General features: G+C 38.8%; 1 protein-coding gene across 1 annotated transcript in view; it reads right to left on the reverse strand.

The window, feature by feature from the left end:
* Nucleotides 1-1,013: 1,013 nt before the first annotated feature.
* MTPAP (mitochondrial poly(A) polymerase) overlaps nt 1,014-22,085 on the reverse strand; it is a 30,083-nt gene continuing 9,011 nt past the window's right edge. Inside the window, exons 5-9 of the mRNA XM_082386879.1 lie at nt 16,773-16,984; nt 13,319-13,545; nt 3,610-3,702; nt 3,456-3,529; nt 1,014-1,768 (exon numbers count right to left, since the gene is read on the reverse strand). Of these exons, the coding sequence (XP_082243005.1) occupies nt 1,433-1,768; nt 3,456-3,529; nt 3,610-3,702; nt 13,319-13,545; nt 16,773-16,984 (942 nt within the window). The 3' untranslated portion in view covers nt 1,014-1,432. The remainder of the gene's footprint in view (nt 1,769-3,455; nt 3,530-3,609; nt 3,703-13,318; nt 13,546-16,772; nt 16,985-22,085) is intronic.

Below are 22,085 nucleotides of genomic sequence, written 5' to 3' on the forward strand. Positions count from 1 at the left end.
TTTATGTGCTTACATGACCATTTTAGACTTAACACCAACCAAAAACTGAAAATGTCCAATCAAATATCTGTGAACAGAAAAAAAATCGTTTCATTTAGAAACTCTTATTAAATATTTATGCTTTTTAAACCTCTTTTTAACTCTCAATACAGATTTCCGGCCCAACAGAATTAACCTAATTAAAAAACATGAAAAACGGCTTTTAATTTAAGGACACCGCCTGTATAGAAGAACACTGATGCCTGTTTGTTGGTTTCAGATATGAAATCAAATAGCACGGCACATGGGCACAGAACTTACTTGCTTCATGACAATTCTATTAATGAGTTTCCCATAATGCCCCAAGCAGAGCTCATTATCGTTTTCTGACCTAAAATTTAGATGGGAAACTATTTTGAAAACCAGTACAAATGCTACATCTGTATTCTGAGTAGCAAGAATAATAATTATATACCACAAACATTACAAACATGTGCTAAGTGCCAGGCCCATGACCTTGCACTTTCCTATGGGCCTCACCTAACCTTCACAGCCATCTGGTGAAGGAGGCACTATTATCATCCCCATTTAACGGAAGAGAAAACTGGGGCCCAAAGCGGCTGAGTAATTCACCATGAAGTCAGCTGGCTCAAGTTGTGTATTTTCCAACACTGTATTTGCTGCATAAACTTAAAAGTTACTCTACAGGGAATGTAATGGAAATAATATTTCAATACGTACCTATTCCCCACAGGGAGAAAGGAATTCTTAAAAGAGAAGTGAAGGAATATTGGCAATATCACATACTAGTAGAGAAAGAATTTTATTTTTGAAAATAGAAAAATTAACTAAATAATATTTTTAAATACAGTGTACCAATATTTTCATATATTTGGCTTAGAATACCTAGAATGCAGTAACTGAAGTGTCTGCATTCAACTGTTTTAAAAACATGAACATTTTTGGAAATCAGTACCGATCTGTTTTTATTTATATGTGAATAAGAGTACTTTGAAGAATACAACACTAAAGAGTACTATCAAATTCTGCAGCTTTATTGTATTCATTGCCTGCGTATGTACATACCTAGAAGTCCTTCTAAATGATTTACACCCAGAGACTGATGCAGATTTCAACAATGGTTTGACTGTAAAACTGATTCTTCCCACTTGCTTTGTATATTTTATCTGAAGTACATTCCAATCTTCTTTCACCTGTTCCCATGGCTAGCGTTTTAATACAGTGCCACTGGCTTTCAGACTGAAAACATCGCAGAATGTCAGACCAGTTTAAGGGGCCCAATGAGAAGATCATGAAAAGAGAGACATCCGAGCAAAGTGTGATCTGCCAGAATTTCACACCATTCTTCCAGGTAGTCCAGAGATCATCTTATAGGATAAAACCAGTTCTGAAAGCAAAGGCGCAGCCATTATGCCTGAGTACTAACTGTTCTTTACCCGTTGGTGGCTGTGGAATTTTCTGTACTGCTACTTTTTATGGATTCCAACAAGTTTTTAATTCTTTCACTTGCAGGCTTCTTTTTCTTCTTGGCAAGAGACGTACTATTTGCTACAGAAGGTAGCAGCAGGGCTGCCAGCCCCCAGGGCTGATTATTAGATGGCGAAAGGCGATCTCTATCTTCCTGATGTAAAATCCAGGCACTTTCTCTGGCCAGATCTATAAATTTTTGCAGCTGACTTTGACTTACATTTTTGCTAATGTTGAGAGAAGTTTCAAAAGGATTCTGAATGTGCAGTGGAGAAGATTCAGGTTTGTTTTGTTCCCTTCCCTATAGATAATTACAAGGAAGAAAAAGATGTATAAATATATGAAGGGCTCAGATATAAAAACTGTTTGGTTTAATAAAACGTCAAAAATGCATAAAATACCAGCATTAACTTTACAGAGTAAAGAATTTCTTCCCCAAGGGGACTGGGTATATATGCATGTTATGAGTTAGTGTATATGTGTGTGTGTACTTCGTACTGATTTTTTCCACTGTAGTTTTATGAATATTCTTTAGAGAAAAATAAATTAGCTTTATTAGCTATGGATGCTGATGTCACTGCTCCGATGAGAGGTGTCTGGACTGAGTCAACCAATAAAAGTATTTTTAAAATAACACAACATTTACCTAACAGAATAGAGCTGGGAAGGAAAAAAAATATGAAAAAGAAAAATGGCAGAAAATAAGATACAGTTATGTTTGAAACTTGCTAAAAACATACTTATTACAGTGGGAATAGAAGCACACAAAATCAGAAGCCTTAAATTAAATATAGTAATTAATGTTGCACAAGTATGAAATGAGAAAGGAAGAGAAGGAACAAAGGATTATTCATTTAAAAACACTAGACGTTTCCCATCTACATTCCTAAAGATCCAACTTAAAGCTCTGCCAGGTAAGATACAGAAATAAAAAGAAAAGCTAGAGCTACGAGCCACACAAACATCAGTGATCCACTAGCCCATATCATCTTTTCCTCTCCCGAATGATACCACATATAGGACTCAGATATTGCAAAACCAGTAGTCAGGTCTCCAGTGCGAGCAGCCCCTGTTAATTCCCTAACTCCTCTCAAGCCACTGCCCAGCAGGGTCCTGCCTGACCATCATCTCTGAACCTTAAGGGGTAAGGGTACAGAAAGGGTGAAGAACTCCCTATGTTCCGTGCCCTTTTCCTCCTAGACTGCAGTCCAGAGCTCTGTGCCTCTACCCTCTCCCAACCCCACACTTTCTTTCTTTTTTATTTGTTAAAAACAAGACCTCCATGAGCAGGATAAGGGTTAGGGAAGAATGAAAAAAGGAGAGGTGAAGAAACAAAAACAGAATATCTGAGTATGTGTTTTACGAAGCCAGTCTTCTAAGGGCTGTAACCAGATACCCACATGCTGAGCAGAACAGACCCGGAGCGCCATCTCAAGTATCTCCCACGTGCAAACAAGTTTTGCTCAGGGTTTACTCTGATAGAGTCTCTTTATGGAAAATGTCTGTCATTCCAGCTACTCAGATGAACCCAAATCATAATTCACTTGCCTAAGTAATTTAAACCCTAAGGGCTCAAACTGAGGGAATCATTAAAATCTATCTTTGGGACTAGGTATTCTGTTTCTTTCATAGAAACCCAAATCCAGTTTAAAGAGAACTATATGTAAAATCATGCTCTCTAAAAAACTTTCAGAACATATTCCACATTTTCAAGGACACAGTATTAGTAGTAAGTGACACAAAGTTACTTGGCAAAGTGACAAAGGCAGATGTTGAAAAGAGGTGGCCGTTGCTCCTCCAGACACTAGATGACTGGTCTTAGCCAAGTCATGCATCTCCACTAGGGCACCAGTTTTCTCATTACTCTCTATCACCATAGAGGTGACACGCAATGACATTTGTTACGGTGCTTTGAAAACTAAACTCGATAAATATTAGTGCAGTAGAAGACCATATACCTAATAACCAAACATTGAAACAGTATTTACCTGTCGAATATTAATGGAATTTTTATTGAATGCGAAATTTCCAAAATATTCAAAAAATTCTTTCAGTAGTAATTCTGTAAGAAAATAAAACAAGGAAAATAATAAGAAAGTCTGTTTCAGTGCAAAAAGGAACAAAGAAAAAGAAAACACCTACCTAGTGTTTCTGCGTTTCCTGAAGGTTTAATTCTACTGAAGTCGCGAACAAATGTACAGTTGTGGCCTTCTATTATACACTTATCTTCTGCATCTTAAATAAACAGAAAGGAAAAATATTTAACATTCTATGTCAAAGATATTCCCTACTTCAGAAATCTATAATCACATAAATCAAAGTTATAGATAAATGTGTCCTATTATTAGTCAGTGTTTTTTATATATAGTATAGATGGTTAGTAGGATTAAAACTCCATTAAAAAAGATTTGAGAGCAATTTTACTTCGGTAAAATTAACTTCACATGTACTTTAGCAAACTAGAATTGTCTATCAACACTCGATGATTCCTAATCTATCTTTTGAGGTCATCAGTTTTCTAGCTGAAAATGAGGACAGTTCCCATCTTTCACCAACTTAAATCTTGGCACTATCTTTGATCAATAATATTTAATTTAGATTTCCATGTTAATTCTTATCACCCTTTTGTGCGTTTACTTTCAACAATTCATCCACGATACGTACAAATTGAATGTTCTAAGAATTTTGAAAACCTTCCAGTAATTTCTAAGATGCAGGCCTCTAGAGTGACTGGGATTCAGTACCACATTTAACAGCACAGTGGACTTAAACATTCACCTTTCCTAACAGTATTTACATCTTCAGAGGTAATCCTTTCCTTAGTTATCAATAAACATACAGCTACCATGAAATCCCGCAACCATTTTAACCTACCTTCCACTGCACAACGTGCAGGCAAACTCCCATTCTGAAAAGTCTAATCAATGGCCACCTAAAAACGGCTTTCGCCTTCCCTAACGCCAAGCTGGCGCTCCAGCCTTTCTGCTCCGTGCTCCATCGGCACTTGCCCGACTGTGCTATGACTGCGTGCATGCTGTCTGCTCCCTTACCCCGGTCTGGGGCTACAGAGGCCACTGTCCAATCAAGGCAGTGATGACCTTCCCTCCCCCCCCCCACGCCCCCGTCCAGTCCACAACGACAGAGTCCAGCGTACAGCGGGCACATAACCAAGCATCTGAATGATCGCTGGTATTTGACTTTGAGTGCTTATCTGTAACAGCCAGAAAGAAATTTAGAAAGAGATAAACAAGGTTCCTTCAAACTTCTGTCTCCCCTTTTTTATGATTTTGGTTATTTTTTGGTTAAGACCTGAGTTACTGACTTAAGTATTCAAAAAGCATTCCAGATTCTACCATTAATTCTAGATTCTAAAATTAATTGCTATTAATTTTAGTAGCAAATTTTATGTACTCTACTCTACAACTGAAGAACTTATATACAGTTCCACTTAGATCTACTTTTTATGGGACCTGGGCATATGTTTTATTATTTCAAATTATCAACAGTTTGTATTTTTTGTGACACAGGCCAGTCACATATATTGATGCTCTTTTAGCTGCTATGTCCTTTTTTTCCCCCAGAAATATAATTCTAATAGAAAAATGAGATCCACATTAAAGTATTTCTACATTAAAGTATTTCTAGGAATGTACAGTGATGAAAAACAGACTATGTCTACGACTGCTGGTCTTCACTAAAAGAGTTTTTAACAAAGTAGTAAAACTTAAAGGACAAAAATTATCCTCTGATTTAAGATATGGCCATTTTTGTTTTTTCAAAATCCCCAAGGCATTCAAACCTAAGAAACAACTCAGCTGTTAAAGTCTTCCCCTTTTTTCTCTCGCCCCTGTTTTTCTGCTATTAAACTATCACCCAAACAACAGCTACACAGTCCAATATAACAGCCACTAGACACATGCGGCCATTAAGATTAAAAATTCAGTTCCTCAGTCACACTAACCATATTTCAAGTGCCTGATAGCCACAGATAACAAGTGGCTGCCCTAATGTACAACATGATCACAGAAGTTCTACTGGACGGTGCTGCCACAGAGAAGCAGTTCTCAACCTACTCAGACGTAAGATACCCTATTACTGTTCGTTAATTCCCGTGGCAATGACTTTCTTCTTAAATGTACTGTATCAAACACTGGCAAAAATTCTTAACTAAATACAAACTTTCTCAGCTGTGGAAAAAATAGCCATGTAAAAGCACCTTAACTCATAATAGAGTTCTTCCCCTTAAGTGAACTTAAAAACTATATGAAAAAAATTAAGATTATGTATTTGCTAAATTTGATTTTCTTGCTTCCTTTGGAAATCTTTAGATTCTCAATGATCGGTACAGCAATTACTGTTTTTCAACATGATACATATGACAAATGAAATTCACTGAATAACATTCTCACAGACATATCCAGAATGATAAACGTACCCACATTTTTCAGGGAACTAATATTGAACTACCATAACTCATAATCTGCCAGAGAGATCACGACCGGCAAGAGCTGGTATATATATTGATAGATTACTAGGGGCTGCAGTAGAGATAATCGTATCTATGGGGTTATATAATTATTTAGGTTAATCTTCCTGTTCGAAAGAGCCAAAATCAACACTGCACCAGCCACAGGCATTTCTAACAAACAACCTGAAGCGGACAGGCATCTAAATAAGGGACGTAACAACAGGCATCAAGTTTACATGAAAGCTGATTAATTTTTCTTTGGTAACAAATCCTTTATAATGTCCTACTTTTATAAGAGTTTACTGGAAATAAACTTGAATAGCTACAATTATATAACTAACTCCATTCAGCTTCTATTATAACTTTTAGCAGCACCAAGCCTTCCAGTATGCCACGGGTCAGTAGTAACTGAATGAGAGAAGCCAGCAGGCGATAGGTGACTCTGCTCTGCTCACTGGCGAGGCTGACTCTGTAATATTGGGGGGGGGGGGACGGACACACTCAGGCAGTTGCCATTTTGCTTCCTTCTAGCCCACCCGGCCAGAGTGATTTCTGAAAATGCACATCCAAGGGAGCGCCTCTCAAGTGCTTGGATCTAACTCTGTGAAGACTCTGAGTGTCATGGTTATACCCCCTTCGAAAGCAGCTTTAATACCTCGTAGCTCACTCGACTCTAGAATAATTCCTACTTAGTGCTGTTCCTCACACATGTGCACCTGGAACACAGACTACTTACTATCAATCACCCGCGCTAATCTACAGGCAAGGCCAAGTCCTTCTACGCGCCCCCATCACGCCGCGTGCCCCAGTGACACTCAGCCCCTCTGGGCGGCAGCCTACACGCTGGTTCAGAGCACGCGCTCCGGGGTAAAGATGGCAAAATAAACTCGGGCGTCTACCTTCATCCCCTCCCAAAGCACCACTGAAAGGACAGTAAAATGACATAAAATCTTACAGGTGGAGCCAAGAAGAGCCAAGAGCAACCACCATCTTTAAGACGAAGAACAGACGGGCAAGCAGCAGTGACGCAGGTGGTGTGGACACACTGGGCGCTAAAGCAGCAGTGAGGAAAACCAAGGAGAAACCAGACGTCCAGGCAGAGCTCCCAGCGGCTCAGGGGCTGGAGCGCCAGGTCCGGCCCGGACGCCTGGCGGTGACAGAAGCGCGGAGACCCTCCCCCGACCCCAGGTCCCTTCCCGACGGAAAGTGTCACGTTTACCCTGGAGACGGCAGAAGAAAGAACCTCTAGACTGGGAGATGCAAGACACAGCTGAGGGTGGGAAAATTGTTCTAAATGCAGTAAATGGCATGATAAATGGCACGATAAATGGCACGATAAATGGCACGATAAATGGCATGATAAATGGCAAAGTTTCAGCATGGCAGTAGCCAGGCCGTTTCTGCCAGAAAAAAGATGGAAAGAGTCCTTTCTGGAGAGCCGGAAGCCCCAGAGGAATGAGCCGGAGATGGGGCTCTAAAGCCCCAGCGAACAGCCCGGCCGGGCCCTAGATCATGTGTCACAGCCAACAAGCTCCACCTGGGCTCAGACTCAGATTAGCTTTTTAGTTTCTAATTCAAACATGAGCAGAAATTCAAAGATTACCAGACACCTGCGGAAGGCGTCTAACATGAGACTAAACAAAATAAAATGAAAAACTATTGTTAAAAAACAGAGGCTAGGTAAAGGAGAATTCATTAACAGAATATTTGATGCTTCTATTTTGAGAAAAGATTTATTGAGATGACTCGTGGCAAGTTTGAGACTCAATTAATGTTAAGTACATGACAAACTAAGCAAACAAAAATAAATAAGGAATATTAAAAACTATTAACTCGGGCTTCCCTGGTGGCACAGTGGTTGAGAACCTGCCTGCCAATGCAGGGGACACGGGTTCGAGCCCTGGTCTGGGAAGATCCCACATGCCGCGGAGCAACTAGGCCCGTGAGCCACAATTACTGAGCCTGCGTGTCTGGAGCCTGTGCTCCACAACAAGAGAGGCCGCGACACTGAAAGGCCCGCGCACCACGATGAAGAGTGGCCCCCGTTTGCCGCAACTAGAGAAAGCCCTCGCACAGAAACGAAGACCCAACACAGCCATAAATAAATAAATAAATAATTAATTAAAAAAAAAAAAAAAAAAAACTATTAACTCCAAAAAAATATACAAAGTTGGGCAGGAAAGGAAATTAATTCTAGTTTACTCCATGGATCAGATATGAAGAGTGCTTCCATAGTCACAATAGTGTAAACAGTGCACAGCAAGGTCATGCTATAGCTGTAGTCACAATACGAGGGATGGAAAATACGTGTGTATGTGTGAGGGCCCTCAGGAGGAAGAGTTATTCCTCCTCTTCCATAAAGGGAAGTCACAGACGGTACCGAATGCTAAAAAAAAAAAAAGGAAAATCAAGAAACAGCTATTCAGGACTCTATTTTGGAAATATGGTTTAAAATATTAAACAGATCAGGTAAGAGAGTTAAAAGTGGCCGCCTACAGTGAGAGACTGAAGGAGTAGAAGGCACAGGCCCAGAGGGCGAGTCACAGTCACAAAGTCTGCAGTAACCATGCGCATCTGTAACTCCGCTAGAACTGAACTTTAAAAGCCACGGTCCTTTTCATCAGCCACTATCAAGGGAGTGAAGGGAACCAGCGTGTACGTATTTGAGATACACAGATACGCATATACACACAGAACACGTGACCAAGGACTCACATGCAGAATATGTAAAGAATTCCAACGAATGAATAAGAAAATGACAGATAATCCAACAGAAAAATAAGCGAAAGACTTACAGAAACTTCACAAGAGATACCCAAATGGCTAATACATATATGAAAAGGTGCTCAATGTTATTAGTCACCGGGGAAAAGAAAATCAAAATGAACCGTGATGCCACGACACATGCAATTAGAAGAACTACCAGGCTTCCCTGGTGGCACAGTGGTTGAGAATCTGCCTGCCAATGCAGGGGACACGGGTTCGAGCCCTGGTCTGGGAGGATCCCACATGCCGCAGAGCAACTGGGCCCGTGAGCCACAACTACTGAGCCTGCGCTCCGCAACAAGAGAGGCCACGACAGTGAGAGGCCCGCGCACCGAGATGAAGAGTGGCCCCCGCTCGCCACAACTAGAGAGAGCCCTCGCACAGAAACTAAGAAAAATAAAGGAATTCCTTTAAAAAAAAAAAAAAAAAAAAAAAAGAACTACCATAAAAAAAGATAATCCCAGGTGTTGGCAAAGACCAACAGCATTTACAACTTGTATATTAGGCCTGCGGGAGTTCACACTTTGGAAAACTGTTTGGCAGTGTCTCTACCAAAGCTCAATATACCCGAAGCCTGAGACTCAGAAACTCTACTCCTCAGATACACTGGACAGAAATGAGTACCTGTGTTCAGTTCTCACCAAAAGAAATGTGCCAGCACAGTCACACTAGCACTACCTGTCATAGTTCCAGACTACAAATTACCCAAATGTCCACCAAAAATAGAATTAAAAAAACTTTTGGAATATTCATATAACAGAATACTACATAGCAATGGAAATGAATGGTCCACAAATGCACTAATAAGATGAATGCATCTCCTAAACACAATGTTGAGAGGGGAAAGCCAGACACAGAAGAATATGTACTCTGTGATACCTTTTACATAAGAGACACGAACAGGTAAGATTCATCTACGCTGTCAGAAGAGACTGGGCTGGGGGAAGGTGTACAGTGACCGGAAAGGAGCGCGGCTGGTACTTCTAGGTGCTTTATCCAATCTGGGTGGCGGTTACAGAGGTGTGTTCAGTTTGCGAAAATCTATACACACACACACACACACACACACACACATATATATATATGCACTTTGATGTGTATTATATTTCAGCTCTGAAAAGTGCTTGCATTTGAATTCTGGCTCTAGCGTGTTCTAACTATGTGAACTTAGGAAATGGAGATGATGCATAAAATTTTTTAGCCAAGTGCCCGGCACTCAGTAAATTGTTACTGGGTCACAGAAAGCTAGCAACTAAAGCTCTCTTCTGTGCTGGGGTCTCCGCATCAAATTTGCTGAAAATGCTACCCAGTCGTTTCTTCCTCAAACCTTTAATTCGTCATAGGAAAGAAAAACAGGAATCCTAAACAAAAGAACTCTAATCAAACAACTGATTATAAGAGGAAGATGCTATATTAAAAGCATTAAACACAGAAGTAAATATAACAAAGGTAGCAAAGCCAAAAAAAGGGCAGAAAATGCAAGAAAATAAGACACATGGGGGAAAGTAGTAGCGACTAAGAAAAGATAAAGAAACAAAAATTCAAGAATAACCAAAATACGAAAGTTGCCATCATGCTCAGTACAAAAGAGCCTTCAACTTTAAAATGTTCATCCAATCATTTCAATCTATTTACTGAACTTCTCTAAGCCAGGAGCAGAAAATGCAGAGACGAGACGAATCAGACAGCCTGCCCTAGAAAAGCTTGGCCAAGGCAGGCAGGTAAAAGAACGACAACAATCCACCAGCTGTTACAATCCAGGTGCGCTCCAGGTACTTGGAAGCCGACAAGGCACCGCCTCCTGGGAGGGAGCGGGGAGAGAGAAGCCAGGAAAGACCTAACAAGCAAGCCTTTGGACTGGGCGTGTCTTCTCTGCCTTGATCATGAGGAGGTTCTCCAGGCAAGGAGAGAAGGCAGGAGGAAAGGGCCACCTCCGGCGAAGGCACAGAGATGTGCAGAAGTGCAAAGGGCTGCAGCTCCCGATCTGCACACAAGAGGGAAGGCACAAGAAGAGGAGGAAAACGAAGATCACGAAGGACCCGAAACACAAGGCTAAGAAGTCTGGACTGCAACTTCTGGATTTCAAACAGTGGTTGACAAAGTCCCAGAAGTGTTAACAGGCGCTCCAGAAATTGGCGCTGCCTTCTACTAACAAACAAGCAAGCAGGCAGGCAATCGAGTAAACGGGGTCTTACTGTCTTCTTTGTGAAACAACACAAATGACAGGCTCTACCTGAATATCAAATGAGAGGAGCAGTTTAGAAGAAAAGGACTGTAAGAGGACACAAGTCCCTCAGCTGCTTAATTACGGAGTGCCCAAGATGGCTTTGATTATTTCACGATTTAACATTGTTTTTATTCTTAGCCATATACTGTTGAATGTACATCAGTATGGGACCACTGGTTAAAGTCAGAAAGTATAAAAAACATGGATTCTGAAAAATACTTAAATGAGTAGGAAAAAAATATTTTGACAAATTCTCCTCAAAATCATCTTCACCACATCCTTCATATACATTCATCCACAAAAAATTCTTTTACAACAAGTTCAAGATTTCACTAGAACTTCAAAAACCAAAGATAAAAAAGTAGCAACAATTCTATCAAATTCGCTTTACATTTATTGGCAATTCACACCTATAATGTGCTATGTGGAAAGAAGCAACTGAAATGGCCCCAAAATTTCTCTGACCATGTTTAAAAACTAACATGAAGAATTTTCAACAACCAATTTGGTATTTTTAAGTAGAAAATGAAGGAATTCCCAAACTAGTTTTGTCCGTTTTGATGCCATAAGATGTGAATAAATTTAAATTTGGTTTAAAATAGATTTGGAATAAAAACTCAACATGTCATTTTTAATTCGTTCACAAATCATATTCTTTTTCTGAAACAATTAGTGGAAATTAAAAAAAAGATACTAGGAAATTACTGAAGGATTTCAAGAGAGAGAATACTACAATTAGACATGAATTTCCGAAAATCACTCTGTTAAGAATGGAGCAGCGGGAAGGAGAGAAGCAGTATAAACCTCCCCGGGCAGGGATGCGAGGGGCCTGAGCGCAGCAGGCTGGCAGCGCTTGTCAGACTGGAAGAGAGCAATCACGACGTTAGGCGCAGTCAGCCCCCAACATAAACCTGCCTCAATTCCTCCTCTTTTTCAGCTTCTACTCTTCCTTAGATTCGGAACTCCAAAATTCCATGATATTTCCCCAAAATGGTTTCTAGGAGAGCAGTCATAAGCATCAGGGCACACAGCAGGGATTGAACAGGAAGTGCTTTTTCCAGGTTGCTTATTGGTGAGATCTACCCATGTTTTCTGTTTGTTTCTTACCTCTTTACTAGATTGAGTTACCTGAGAACATCGTCTGTGCCAAAAATCACACCTGACACACAGTCAGTCACTAACAGATCTTCAGTGAACGAATGACACCAAACGATGAGATGGGCACCGGTGCGGACGAGGCCCTTTATTCCAACCTCAGAGTGAGACACAGCCTCAGCACTCCACCTCCCTGAAGACTTCCTACTTTCCACTAACCTGCCACATGGAGCTTTTTTTACAGCTTACTTTCAAGCTGTACCATCACTTACAGTGTTCACAGGAAAGAAGAGATTACTTCTAATTTGAATAATAAGGAAAAGTGGCATGGAAGAGAACTTAAAAGAATTTAGAGAAGAAAAGGCACATTCTAGGAAGAAAAACACAGCATAAACGAAGGAGCTAAGAGGAAATGTTATGAACATGGTATTGGCTGAAACGTGGGAACACGTGAAGAGAAATGGTGGGAGAAGAGGTTGGAAAAATTGGATGTGGCTACAGGTGAAAATCTTAAGCACCAAGATAAGTCAACTGCTTGAGGTTTATTCTATAGGGAGTAAAATTCCTTTAAGGTGATTTTAAACAGGGACGATTCAGGGATGTACTGGCAGCAATATACAGGAGGGGCAGAAGATGCAGTGTGTATACACTTTGAGTAAATCCCTGAATTATCTTCCTTTTAGAATTTAGGACTGTCATACTTTAGAATCTCATAGAGCAGTCTATCAAAATTTCAATTTATTTAAAATATAAATTAAATAGTATACTAATTTTAAAACCATTTACCTACGATTCCTTATAAGCTTTAACCAAAAAAAAATTTAGGATCTCTGTAAAGCAATTATGATCCAATAAAGACGCTAAAACAAAAAAAACAAAAAAAATCATGAAACAGTTTTTAGTATCTCTAAGAGAAATCTGGAAATAGCTTCAGACTTGGAAAGCTATCTCTGAAGCTGGGATCCTATCAGAAGCTGCATCTGGGATATATTTTTTTCCAAGGTCATTCCAAGCTTGGTAAACCAAGGGAGAGGTTCCAACTGGCTCAGGAGATTGTAAACAACGTTGCCAACTGACACAGGACAGAACTCTCAAAAAATTCTAAAGGCCTCAGCTTCACAAATCATCTGCTCTCATGACCCCTGGTGGACATTAAGAAAATTAAAAGCTTTTAAATTTTAGATTCATAAGGCTTTGAATATACATGACCACCAACACACACACATGGTTTTGATAACACATGGTAATTCTATCCATTCAAACGTCAGAGAGAAAATAGATGCTTCTAGTCTCACCTGCAAGGGTTTTTAGGTAGTCTAGTGTTGGAAGAATAGGGGGTGATCTCCTCTGGAGAAAAAAGATGACCATCACGGTAAGGGAGAAATTTGTAATCCAAGCACCAGGAATACTACTCGTTAATGAATGTGCTCGAGCCCAGCATCGGATACTGAACACCAAGGCTCTCACTCGGGAGTCCAGGGCACCATATATATAAAGGAGTTCAGAACTCTTCAAGGCAATCCTTCAAAAGAGAAAAATAACAGGAATTTTCAAACCCCCAAATTATGATCCCAGAGTAGAATAAAACACATACCTGGGGACATATCTAAATATCTTACTCTATCTGAACATATTCAGAATAACAAGAGCAGATCATCAAAAGCATTATGTATTTGCAATATAAAATTTAACGTGAATGGTTATACTTTCATTACCCTTAAAACATTCTTTTAACTGCTGACAACCATGATGCAGTTCTAAAGCTTAAAATGTTTAAATCAAAGTCCCTAAACATGACCTAATAAGTGAAATACCACCTAAGCACTCTTTATTAACTATCAGTAAAGACACCAGCACACCTGTAAATAAGATGCTTCACACTTCAGTTGCACACCTGGATTATCTAGTCCTTTTTTTTTTTTTGAGCTATCAGTTCATGTGTTTATTTGTTGCACCCATTGCTTTTCCAGTGTTTTTAGGGGGCATTTAAGAACCGCTATAGTAAATCGTCCAGGTATGAGTCTATAAATCTAGATCAGAGAAGATATAGACAGAATGAACAAAGTCAGCACCAGAATGTATTCGGGCTGTAGGCATTCCAGCCCGATGGTTCTGCAGATTAATAAAAATTTGAGCTGCAAGTTTATTTCTGATCTTCCTATCAGAAGTAGCTAGAAACGAAATGCGGTCATTTGTAGGATTTACACTGGCCACAAGGAGAAACATGATAATTCTTCCAGGGTAAAGATTTCCTGATAACTGAATTTCAAAAACAATTTGGTCTCATTGTAGAGTATAGGTGAAATAACATTATACTTTATCATCTAAATCAGGACACTTTAGAATGGGAAAGGGGGGTTATCTAGTCCTTTGACAGACAAGGAAAACATTCTACTTATTTTATCAAGAAAGTATAAATGTCTTAAAATTCAGCCAAAATTACTTAAGTTTAATATTTATAAAAACCACAATCCATGAAGATAAAACGTCTATTAAGAAATCAATCTTCAGAGCCTGTCTTCAATAAGTCTTCTAATCACAATGTTACAGTGCAAAGAATTATAAGAATTATTTTAAAATCAAGCTCCTACTGATCAAGACATGTTGTGTAATTACTCAGAGAACTGAGAGGGCACAACACCGGTGATTTCACAGTAGCAACTCCAACTGTCTACTAAGTACCACCATGGACGGCATTTACTTCCTGAGTTTAAGGAAGAGAGCAGAAATGTCAAATTAGAAATTCATGGTGATTAAATGTTTTATCCATGTAAATGAAGGTAAATTAAGCTGAAAAATAAATATCAAATAGTGCAAGGTATCTGATATAAAAAAACAATGTGAGTATATAAACCTGAAGCATATTAAAACAAAATTTTTAAAACTATACCAACAAGACCATGAAAATAACACTATTACAAAGATAAATGTCCTTTTAGAGACACAGATATAGAGAACAAACATATGGACACCAAGGGGGGAAAACGGCAATGGGGTGGGGATGGTGGTGTGCTGAATTGGGCGATTGGGAGTGACATGTATACACTGATGTGTATAAAACTGATGACTAATAGGAACCTGCTGTATAAACAAACAAACAAACAAACAAAAAAACAACTAATACTAAACTTTCTTTGGGTTATTTGTATGGAAATATGTTAATATAAATGTTTCGGACATTACATGAAATTTCTAAAAATCTTATATGTTCTGGTATAATGTTATAAGTCATAATTCTAGTTATTACTTTAAAATGTATATCTCAGAAATAACTAAATTTCCTTGTCAACTGCATTATTATGAACTTTCATGAAATCTTTAACCGTGGTCATTTTTAAGTCTTTTGTCATTTACAGACAGTTCTGGGTATACTCTGATGCTTTTGCAAATATGTTCCTATAAAAGGGTTTCATCTTCAAGGAATTCATGGAAAAGACTCTGACAAGTACAGGTTTCTGGTAACTGACTGTACTGCTGAACTGAATGAATAAGCATTTTCAGAACTCTAATGGAAAACTGATGAACTCATAAAAGTGCTAACAAAAGATCAAGATGGAAAAAAAAATTAATTACATGGGACTGAGTGAACTGATGAGGATGAGTATAATTTTTGTGACTTTCTGTTTGAATAAAAAAAAATCCCACAAGTACTCAGAGGCAAAAAATATACAAATCAATTCTCACTGCAAAGTAAAGGAGCTGTTACAGTGGAGGATTACTGGACTGAATGTCAATATTATGACACAGTATGAGTGTGTTTCATGTTTGGTAATTGCAATCATTGTTGCTTTTGTTGTGGTCATCCACTTACAATGCTTGGTGTCAGTTTATTTATCTCTTGTAAAAAGTAAAATACAGTGTGTGTGTGTGAAAAAAATTTCAATAGTTTAAAAACTATTCTGACTGTATGGATTTATATAAAGGTGTTTCTCTCTAAAAAAAAAAAATTAATGATGTAATCTTTCACCTCTAAAAAAAAGTCATTTTATTCTATTTATATACTATAAAGAAAATATAGTAATGATAGAAATACAGTATATATTTTTATCATTCAAAAGTCCTTCGCACTGACTTGTTAGTGAACACTGGACTTTAATCAAAACTGCTCTAGATTGGATCTCCTGAATCTACTTGTAGTTCTGATCATGTATCTAGCAGATAGTACAGTGGAACCAAATGCGTGCAATGAGCACACGAGAGTATAAAGAAGCAAACTACTCAGCTGAGAAGTCTTCCCTACTGAGAACCAAAGAAAAGTCGTCAGAGTATAAAAGAACTTGTCATTCTCATCCCATGTGTTTTAAAGCAAACAGGTTGATAATAAAATGAAAACATGCTGAAGAAAAACTACGCAGTCTCATTAGGCTGCTCAGACCACCGTCTGACTTAAGCAAATGCTACCTTTGTTTGGACACACAGTCGACTGCCTCTGGAAGCAGCTGAGAGCACAAACCCAAGGTGCCGCTTTATTTTCCAAGTGCGCTAGAAGGCTATATACTTCGGAATTTCTGAGTTGTTATCAGGCTACGTAAGTAAGAACAATGAAACACAAGTCTTCTCAGAAGATGTTAGTTAGGCATGTTAACATTTTAATAATTGAAAACCCTACTTTTCAATTCAAGTGTTCAAGTTTTAAAAAAATTATTATTAAAGCATATCAAAGAGTCGAAAGCCATTGTTTCTGTACAAGAAAAACTATGCTAATACCTTATAACATTCACATTTAAGATAATAAATAAGAGACCGTACCTATTGTTAGTAGTCAAGTCACACTGAAATCCAGAGGCCTGGTGTGAGAACCGGACAAGGGGACACCGAGCATTTAGTATTTTCTGTACTCCCACACAGCCCGGGCCAAAGTGGTCAAGGCATTCTCCTATCACAGACAGGATCTTCTGTGTTGCAATTCTTTCCGAAGGAACATTTTTCACTTGAAATTCCATCAGAAAATTTCCTGAGGCCTGAATAATAAAAACATTTGTAAATAGGAGCTTTTCATAAAAAGGAATTTCTTAAAAAAACTTTTCTAAAAGGATGCTCTAAGTCATTTCTGGCCAAAACACACACACACACACACACACCCCAACAAAACCCAAAACAAACAAACAAAATCAATAACCACACAAACACATACACAAAAAATTCTTCATGCAATCACAGCCAAAAGCAGACCAAAAATCTTCAGCTGTCAAAACAGACAACCTACAGACTAGGAGAAAATATTTGCAAACGACGTGACCGACAAGGGCTTAATTTCCAATACACACAAACAGCTCATACAACTCAATAACAAAAAAGCAAACAACCCAATCAAAAAATGGGCAGAAGACCTAAATAGACATTTCTCCAAAGAAGACATACAGATTGCCAAGAGGCACATGAAAAGCTGCTCAACATCACTAATCATTAGAGAAATGCAAATCAAAAGTGCAATGAGGTATCACCTCACACCCATCAGAATGGCCATCATTAAAAAGTCGACAAATAATAAATGCTGGAGAGGGTGTGGAGAAAAGGGAACCTCCCTACTCTGTTGGTGGGAATGGAAATTGATACAGCCACTATGGAGAACAGTATGGAGGTTCCTTAAAAAACTAAAAATAGAACTACTATACAGCCCAGCAATCCCACTACTGGGCATATATCCTGAGAAAACCATAATTCAAAAAGAGTCATGTACCACAATGTTCATTGCAGCTCTATTTACAATAGCCAGGACACAAAAGCAACCTAAGTGTCCATCGACAGATGAATGGATAAAGACAATGTGACACACCCACACACACACACAATGGAATACTACTCAGCCATTTAAAAGAACGAAATAATGCTATCTGCAGCAACACGGATGGACCCAGAGATTATCATACTAAGTGAAGTCAGAAAGAGAGAGACAAATATATGATCCCTCTTGTGTGTGGAATCTAAAATATGATACAAATGAACTTATTTATAAAACAGAAACAGACTCAGAAGACACAGAAGACCAACTTACGGTTACCCAAGGGGGTGGGGGAGGGATAAATTAGGAGTTTAGGATTAGCAGATACAAACTATTGATACTATATATAAAATAAACAACAAGGTCCTACTGTATAGCACAGGGAACTATATTAAATATCCAGTGATAAACCATAATGGAAAAGAGTATGAAAAAGAATATATGTATGTATAACTGAATCACTTTGCTGGACACCAGAAATCAACACAACACTGTAAACCAACTATACTTCAATAAAAATACTTTCAAAAACTCTTCACTTTTCTTTTGCTTCTCTAGAGTATAAAATACTAACTTGAAAAATCACTGGCTTTTTATAATTAACTTACATACCACAGTATATATCATAAAGTAAGACTATAGTAGAACCATAGATTCTATAAATTCTGTGAATGTACATGTGCCCTTTCCAAGTTAGCCTTTCCATTTTAATAAGATCTGTAAACCCACAGTAGTTATAACAGGAAATATATGCACGAGGACAGTAGATCAACAGAAGAAAACAGTACAAACAGACCTAACTACAGAAATTTAATAGTTAATAAAATGAACTCTGCAAATTACTGCGGGAAAATTGCTATTGAAACAATGAGCCAAGTGGCCATTAAAAAAATAAACTAGACTAGTCCAAAACCAAAGTAAATTCAACACAGACCAAAGACTTAAACATAAAAGGTTTTAATCAATAAAGTACCACAACACAATGGGTGAAAGTTTCTACAATCTTAGAGTGAAGGATTATCTAAGCATGACACGAAATTCCAGAACACACAAAAGAATACGGATGAATAAAAATTAAAACCATCTTAAGGCCAAGCATATATTCATTACTAGATAAAAGACAAATGAAGACGATAATACATGTCATATAAAGGGCTAACTTCCCTAATTTATGAAGGGTTTGTACAAATGGAAGGGAGGAAAGCCCACCCAATTCTAAAAATGGCCAAAAACACTTGAATAAGAAACTAACGGAAGAAATAAAAATGAGTAAGAAACATAGAAAGAGATGGTCTTGTTTTCCAGAAGCTAAGAAGAAATTAAAATAGCACTGAGATTTCTCATTTATCAGTCTGGCAAAGACAAAAAGGGTGACAGGACCAGCGTTGGTGGGTGAGGGGAAACACACACATCCGTCAGTGGGAGTGTAAACTGGGACATACTTTTGGGACAATTTTAGTATTGAAATAGCAAAATTTTAAATACGTATCAATAAGATTTTGATTAGCTATTAAAATCCTAGGAAATCACCCCAAAGGAATGCTCATACAGATGAGCTGATTTGCAAAGCTGTCCCCTCACTGCAGCGTTATTTGTGTGGTAGATACTTTTGAAGAGCTCTGTCGAGCTTACTAAAGCCTCCTACCCCTCTCTGAGAACTCAGTCCCCCGAAAGGATCACGGCCCTGACGATGCACGTGGACCAGGCAGGGCGGCTGACGCGAGCACTGCAGGGGCACACCCCCGTCCAGCCAGCCGTCTCCACCAGCAACTGCGGCGGAGCTGCCGAGGCAACCACGTGGTTGAAATAGAGCTCAGAAGCTTTGGGGCAGAGGCACAGTCTACAGCATGAGGATGAAAATGTAAAGAAAATCGAAGCGGGTGGGGAGAGGGGAGTGAAGGGAAGGGAGATATTAAGTAACGCAAATACGTGGAGAAGAAACAGAACCCTTCGTGGACTCCTGATTGTTTATACTTCCCAGTGCTGTCCTTTCCTAAGCCTCCCCCACATTCCTGGCCCTGGGTTCTGGGATGCTTCCTCTCCTTCTCTCGTTGGCTTGTTTAAGCTGCTCTGGGTTGGTTTCTGTTACGCACAACCTAAGAATATTACCTAATATAGTCGGCAATAAAGTGGGGAAGAAAAGATACCGTCCCCTAACTGTCTAACAAATAAAGCACTGGTTAGGTAAATTATGGTACATTCATTCAATTGAACATTCTGCATCCACTGAAGAGGATGCAGCAGACTGAACTGCTGAGACACTATTAAGTGGGGGAAAAAACCACGTTAAAATCCGTATAGATTATATTATAATCTCTTCCTAACTGCTCTCAACTCAGGCTGAAGAATAAAACAAGCCCAGAGAACCACAAACCAAGGGGGAGTGCTGGGACACACGGAGCACCAGGAGGTAAGAGGGAGGAGGGGCTCACAACTGCATACAGTGTTCAAGGAAGCTGTTTTATGGAGGATGAGTTTAAAAGTGCTCCTGGTTTTTTAAAATCTATTCTTATTTATTTAAAAATAAAAAATAAATAAAAGTGCTCCTGTTTTTCATGTTTCATTTTTAAAATGTTTCTATTAGCAAAGCTATTATAATCTTAAACAAGCACATATTTCAGAGTATATGTTTATAACAACACTGCATAAGTTAAACCTACATACGGAATGATGTTAAATTGTTTAGTGAGACTGGAGCACTGTCTTTTAAAATATCTCTTCCTAACAGCTCTCTGTTTCAGAAATCTAAGACCCAACTAAGTTTCCAACTCCTTCCTCTGCTTCCAACAGAAAAAAATGTATTTCTTACTGTCTAGCAATCCTCTCAAACACTCCATGAGCTGGCGTTATAGCACTAACCCAATTTTATGGCTAGGAAAATCGAGGCACAGAAAGGTAAATAACTTTCCCAGGGTCATAGAGCAGGTAAGTAAACGAACTATTCTGCACTCCCGAGCCCAAGCTTTCACCATTACAACACATTATAATGCACTTTAATTATTTGGCAAGGTCTTTTATTTAATATAAAAATAGCCTAACATAATTTAAGTGTCCCTGTCAGGAATTTAATACAATTTCAAGTACACGTTATTCTTAATCAGACTGACCCGTTTCACTTTCATGTGCTTCATATTTCTTGGCCAGTTTCAACTATGTAATTACATGCTGAGCAGATAAAGTATGGCGGGCACTGTGTGGGATGAGAAAATGAACAGACACGGATCCTACCCTGCCCACGCTTAGGATACAGTGAGAGACACAGATCAACCACTAACTAAACGTAACGCAGAAGGAATCTGGAGACAGAAATATGAGCTACGCTGCAAAAAAGGAGTGATTAATCTTGACTGGAGCAGAGGGAAACATCAAGTATGGTTTAAGAAGGTGGGGTCAGGACGAGGCCGTGAGAGCCGTGTAGGAATGGCAGTCAGGAGCGGAAGGGAAGTGCACTCCTGAGTGAAGACACAGAGCTACGGTTCAGTCGCCATTCATACCCTAAAAGTGCCCCACAACCGGTAATTAAATGATGTGATTGGAAAACTGGGTGTGTGAAGACAGAGAAAGACAAACGATTACTAAAATGAATTATGAGGCAGATCATTTCAATTCTATGTTAAAACGAAGAACTGTTCTAAGCTTGTGGATGATCCAAGCTGTGTTTTAAGATAACTGCAGCAGAGACTGAGGGCTGGAATACCAAGGCATGACACGAGAAGCACGCGGAAAGCAGGATGTTGCTACAATCATCTAAGTGAGAATTTATAAGGGACCGTGTCACTATAGCTTTGAGGATGTAAATGAAGAGGTAGACCTGAAAGATTAGCTTAGATAGCTTTGCTTAGACGACAGCAAATGTCAGGAAAGCTAAAATGCCACTGATTAACATGTGACACATAACTAAGAACTTTTATAAAAACTTATAAAGAATATTTACAAGGAGATGAAGATAAAGTTCTGTTTTCAAAATGTTAAGTTTGAAGTTTCAAATGGACATCTACACAGAGATGATTACTAGTTTGAAATACATAAGAAAGAACAGTCCTAAAAACCTAAGATTTTACAAAAACACAGAAGGCTTTTCAAATCAAAGTTGTAATGAAATTAAAGCACCTCATATTGTTTGGGATGATGGCAGACACGCTGATTAAGTTTACTCTGTCAGACACGCATGTTAATAAGAACGTAAATGGGATATACAATTTCTAAACTGTAACAGGAAAGACAGGAAGGGAGGAAAGGGCAGAATAAAGAAAGAATCCAACAGGAGGAGGAAAGCAAAGGAATGAAAAGCAAAGAAAAAGCATAGAAAATAGGAAATAAAAAATAAGACAGTAGAAATA

This window comes from Balaenoptera borealis (assembly GCF_965194805.1).
Source record: "Balaenoptera borealis genome assembly, chromosome: 3".
In the NCBI taxonomy this organism is placed as follows: domain Eukaryota; kingdom Metazoa; phylum Chordata; class Mammalia; order Artiodactyla; family Balaenopteridae; genus Balaenoptera; species Balaenoptera borealis.